At 48.7% G+C, this 5,509-nt stretch overlaps 1 protein-coding gene across 1 annotated transcript; it reads right to left on the bottom strand.

Annotated features, from left to right (window-relative positions):
* Positions 1-227: 227 nt before the first annotated feature.
* LOC123466998 lies at positions 228-5,509 on the bottom strand. The gene is made up of 2 exons (XM_045167054.1): positions 5,443-5,509; positions 228-4,831 (listed from the first exon to the last, which is right to left on the bottom strand). Exons 1-2 carry the CDS (start codon positions 5,507-5,509, stop codon positions 228-230), a joined length of 4,671 nt encoding a protein of 1,556 aa, XP_045022989.1.

The raw sequence follows: 5,509 nt of genomic DNA, 5'->3' as shown, positions 1-5,509 counted from the left end.
TTGAAGACGTTCTTTTGGCAGGCTTGCCATAATGGGCGGTTTTGGACGGGAGCGAGACAGGCGACATTCGCGGCATTTGTACAGCATTTTTCGGATTTGGCGTCGACCACGGGGCACCCAGTATTTCCATCGTAGCTCACTTAAAGTCCATTCTACACCTGAATGGTGTACCTTCTGATGGGCGTCGGCTATAATGAGGGTGGTTAGGTGGTGATTAAGTCCTAGAATTACGGGATTGCGAGCCTCGGGGAGATTTCAGCGTGTTTGAGGCGGCCTTCGGCTCGGAGGAGCCCATTCTTGTCGATAAACGGATTCAATTTTCGTAAAGGAGAGGTATTTTTTACGTTCTTTCCGGCGGATATGGCGGCATATTCTTGAGGGTATGCTTCGCGACATGCTGCTGACAGACATAAAGTAAGCGCTTGGTCTAACTCATCGGCACGGAGTGGCGTTTTGTCTTCGGCGGGGCGATGTAGCTGGGCTACGCTGCGTTTCAAGTCGTTGAGAGTTTCGTGGTGGCGAATTATTTCGTTAATAGGCGCTGATTGCTGGGACGGGATTGGTTCTACATTTACGTGGCCGACTGTTCTTTTTGGGCACCACTCGGTGTCGTTAGTTCCGAGTGGTAGTAGCTCGGCCTGTCCTGATTCGAGAGACAAAGGTTCCGTCAGAAATGCTGGTCCACCTAACCATTGAGAAAAAGATTCTAGCTTGGAGGGGGACATTCCTCTCGTGCAGTCGTCGGCGGGATTTTTTGATCCGGATATGAATCTCCATTGTTCTGGTTCTGAATGCCGGAGAATTTCGCCGACGCGATGTGAAACAAAGCTGGAATAGTTGCAGTGGGAAGAATGGATCCAGCGAAGGACTATTTCTGAGTCCGTCCAGAAATAGTATTCTGCAATGGGCAATCTTAATTCGCCCTTTATCGTTTTTGCTAGTCGAACAGCGGTGACTGCGCCTTGGAGCTCGAGGCGGGGGATAGAGAGTAACTTTAAAGGAGCCAATCGGCCTTTAGCAAGAACAAAGCTCAGATGAATCTTTCCTTTGGCGATGGTTCGAAGGTACGCTACTGCGCCAAATGCGTCGGACGACGCGTCTGAGAAAAGGTGCAATTCGAACTGGCTATCTTTAAGGGGGAGATCTACCGTTCTGAAACATCGTGGGATGGAAATTTTTTCTAACGATGGTAGCTCTTTGGACCAAGAGTTCCATTTCAGCAGGATTCCATCTGGCAACGTTTCGTCCCAACCTAGTGCTTCTAAACGAGAGCCTGATTTTCGGGCCGGTACGCGTTCTTGGGTTGTTCGCCATGTCGCTTGAAACAGAATTTTTGCTTGAGTGATAACGGGTAGAAGGATGCCTAATGGGTCGAAAGTGCGGGACATTGCGGACAGCATTTGACGCTTCGATGTGACCATTTCCATTGGCCGGATTCGGATACGGTAGCAATCGACGTCGCAAACCCATACGAGGCCGAGCAAGTATTCAATCGGCAATTTGTCGAAATCTAAATTGAGTGACTTGTTCGATCGTTCTGAAGCTGGAATGGAGGCTAAAAGGCGTCGGGATGAGGAAGCAAACGCCGTTAGACGGAAGCCTCCGGACGCGAGAGACTTGACGGCCTGTTTTGAGAAGAGGATGGCTTCCTCTTCGGTTTCGAACGAGTCGCTTAAGTTGTCTGCGTAGAAATTGTCGACGAGTTTTTTAGCTACGGCTGGGAATTGCGAATTGCTGTTTACTGCGTGCTGCAGGACCCAAAATGAGGAAGTGGACGAGGAGATGGCTCCAAAAACTTGCGTCGTCATCTGTAGTGTTCGGAGCGGTTCGTCACTGCCTGGAGTGCGCCATACGAAGCGTAATGCGGATTGGTCTTTGGGGGTGACTCCGACTCGGTGATACATGCTTTCTATATCTGCAGATACAGCGACTAAATACTGCCGCGATCGGAGCAGCACGCCGGTTAAGTTGGAGAGTAAGACAGGGCCACGTAGGAGAAAGTCGTTAAGGCAGACGTTGTTGAATTTAGCTGAACAGTCAAAAACCACACGGATTTTGTTTGGTTTATTCGGATTAGTGACGAAATGGTGTGGGAGATACCAAACCTTTCCGAAAGGGAGTTGCAGCTGGTCGTACGGGACTTCGATGGCGTAGCCATTTGCGAGATGACCTTCAATGATTTCACGATAACGAATAGCGTTGACTTTGTTTTCTTGGGACAATAAGCGACGTTCGACAGCGTAAAAACGCGACACTGCATGTGCGCGGTTGTTTGGCATGTTCGGGTTTGGTGATTTGAACAAGAGATCGACTTGCCATCCGCAACGAATATTTACGATTGACGATTTTAGGATGCTGATTGCTAAAGCGTCTTCGGGGGAGCTGGGTTTTGTCGCCTGAATGTCTACTCCGAACGTTTCTGTGCTGTAGAATTTTTGTACGAGGTCGATTAGCTGCAAAGTGGGGGATATTCCATTGACGTTTACATTTCGCTTTGCGCTCGGTCCGCGGATCAGAGAAGGTGGGATTTTTCCTACTACCGCCCAACCAAATACTGTTAAATTAGCGCGTGGTTCGTTGTGGCTGGATATTCGAGAGTCTAAAATTTCGTGCGCGTCTACTATATCCATTCCGATAAGCAATTCTACTTTAGATGAGTCGATAGGAGGCAAATTTAAGTCGGAGAGGTGGGGCCATTCAAAATTTTCTGTATGCCAGTTGATATTACGTGGTGACAGCTGGATATCTGGGACGGTGAAGGCATCGGTTACTTGAAATGTCCTGGCCTTATCGGCAGATTCAATGACGAAGTTGACAACGCTAGAGTCGAGTAGAACGGCGTTATGGAATGACCCAAATCGTATTTTCTGATTAGCTCCTTTGAGGCGAAGCCTTTGTGCGAGACTTGATTTTATAAGAGTGGCTTCACTACCAGGATCAAGAACGCCGAATGTAAGGGTGGTTTCTTTGTCACTATGAACGACTATTGGGGTTATGGCGAGTAGGACGGGTTTCGGCGACGTTTTTGGTGCGTGAACTAATAAAATCTGGAGAGTTGCTTTACCTTTTGGCTGAGGCTTTCCAGGAAAAACGCGTTCGGCTCCATGAATGAGAGAGTGGTGCTTGCCGGGGCAGGCATTACACGCCACGTCGGTGTTCCTGCAGGATCGCCCATAGTGTCCGGGAAGCAAGCACTTGAAACAGTGGTTATTTTCTCCGCAAAGGGCTGCTCGCTGAGACGGCAACATTTTTCGGAATATGCTGCATGCTTCGAGACGATGGCCAGGGTTATCGCTGCAAGCTGGACATGCAGGCCATTGGTTGTCTGCTCGATTGGGTCTCTCGGATGGGCTTTCGACGGAATTTGGAATCTTGAACGCGACGGAATTTTTTTGAATTGTTGGCGGGAAAGGTAGTGCAGGGCGCGGTGGCGGGTTTTGCTTCGGTGTTACGTAATTGTTGAGTTTGGCGCCGCGCAACTCTTCCGCTCCTACAATGGCGTCAATCCAGCGGTCAAAGTCGGCTAAGGAAGAGACCTTTGGACGTAGATTGTAAGCATAACGTCCCCAGTCCTGTTGCAAATTGAAAGGCAACTTAGTGGCGAGCTGGTTGACGACCGTTGAGTGCGTGAATTCGTTCATGCTTGGGTCTCCGGCTACGCTAGATACTGCATCCCGGACGAGAGAGGCTAGGTCGGCGAGAGACTTGAAATCGCCGTTACGGAATGATTGGACCATTTGCAAGTGCTGGATGTGGGCTTGAATAATCAATGCGGGCACACCGTATTTGTCCTTTAGCTCGCTCCAGGCTTGAGCATAAGTGTAAGAGCCGTTGAAAAGATTCGCCATTCTCTTCTGGATGTCTTCAGTAAGGTTCTCGCGCAAAGCTAGCACTTTGTAAAGGTCTGGTAGTGTAGTTTCCTCTATAGTTGCTCTCATCACCTGGGCGAAAGCCGGCCAGCGGCGGCAATCGCCATTAAATCTTGAAATCGCTATTTTTGGCCAATGAGCTGGTGGCGGATAGTTGGATGGCCCTGAAGATGGATGCGTGTACTGCGCTGATGGCGACTGTTGCTCTCTGTGAGACGTGGTTGTATCGAACTGTAGGAACCTTCTTGGCTGCTGGTTGACTTGCGTTGTAACCGCTGATGTTATAGGCGTAGAGGCGAATGGATGGGGTGGTTGTCGAAGATTTTCTGGACAGACGCCATCCCGTTGATTGATTGCCGCTTGAATTTTGCTTAGGTTTTCTTCTCCTCTTTTTTTAATCTCGGCGAGTGTGCGCTCGTGATCTTGCTTGGCTTGTTGCAATTGAGCTTCTAGATTGAGATTTACATCGAGCGGTGGCTGATGTGAGCGTATGCTTAGGTCCGGTGTTGTGCCTTCATCTGCGCGGCTTCTATGCTGGCTTACACTCCATTGACCGGATGTATTCTTTCCCTTCCGGGCTAAATTTTGGTCCAGGGAGGAGAGGTACGACTTCATTCGGTTTAGACAGCTCCCGTTGGAATCTTGAACGTTGTCGAGCCATGTGATTGCAGCTGCCGTTTCCTCCTCTGATAAAGTTGGCCGGCTGGCGTAGCGCGTATGGAGCGCTACTACTCTTCTCAGGGCAGCTTCGAGTTCGGATATGTTACTCCTTACATCGTCGGCCTTCGGCTTCTCGTTCAGAAAGTTGCCAATACGGGTGATGAGTTTCGTGTGAAATCTCTTGGCTACTGTGCGTTGAGCAAATAGCACATGCTTGTCGTTCGCCAAGTCATTTTCGTCTTCCTCCATTGCTTCGATAGCTTGATTGGTCGGATAATGTGACGAGGCAAGGCAATGTGCTCCTATAAGAGCCGGATTAGTTTGTGAACGAGAGAGACATGATAGAAATTAAATACCCTTTTGATGTTATTTGTCGGGGGTTCGTAGGTCGATGTTCGGTTCTGGGTGTTCGATGTTCGATGTTCGGTGTTCGGTGTTCGATGTTCGGTATTCGATGTTCGGTGTTCGATGTGCGGTATTCGATGTTCGATGTTCGAGGTGCGATACAGTTAGATACGGCTAGGATCGCTCTATCAGGTGAGAGGGACATAAAAAAAAAAAAAAAAAACAATTGATTTCGAGTGCTTTTGGTAATAAAGACTTAATCGGGCAACAATAATCACTCGGGTAGGTGTGTTGGGCATATTTGTCAGAAATTCGGATACGTAAATTAAGTGCTTGCCGAACGAGAGACTTACCGAAAGAAGCACGTGCTGCTGAGTCGTTGTCGGCTTCCTTCACTAGCGTTTATCCCGGGTTTCGGCACCAAAATGTGAACTACTCGCGTCACAGTAAACGAAATAGACGGTAGAACGAGAAACAGTTTTGTATTTCACGGAACGTGAACACGACAGAGAGAAATTATATCAATCAGAACGAGAGAAAACGTGATTCTTCTTGAGGTTTTTTTTACTCTCGACTCCCGTCGTCTGCTGCTCTGCTTTCTCATCCTCTTCTCTTTCGATGTTGCCAGATGTCAT

Source organism: Daphnia magna, unplaced genomic scaffold (genome assembly GCF_020631705.1).
Source record: "Daphnia magna isolate NIES unplaced genomic scaffold, ASM2063170v1.1 Dm_contigs131, whole genome shotgun sequence".
Taxonomy (NCBI): domain Eukaryota; kingdom Metazoa; phylum Arthropoda; class Branchiopoda; order Diplostraca; family Daphniidae; genus Daphnia; species Daphnia magna.
Note: the sequence above shows the minus strand (reverse complement) of the source record. Positions and strands in the feature narration are given on the sequence as shown.

Bases quoted from the DNA above. Each gene is read 5' to 3' on its own strand.
- LOC123466998 (XM_045167054.1), bottom strand. From the start codon at position 5,509: ATGACATCTGGCAACATCGAAAGAGAAGAGGATGAGAAAGCAGAGCAG. The intron at 4,832-5,442 runs GTAAAAAAAACC...CGGCTCTTATAG, and splicing joins GCAGACGACGGGAGTCGAGA to GAGCACATTGCCTTGCCTCG.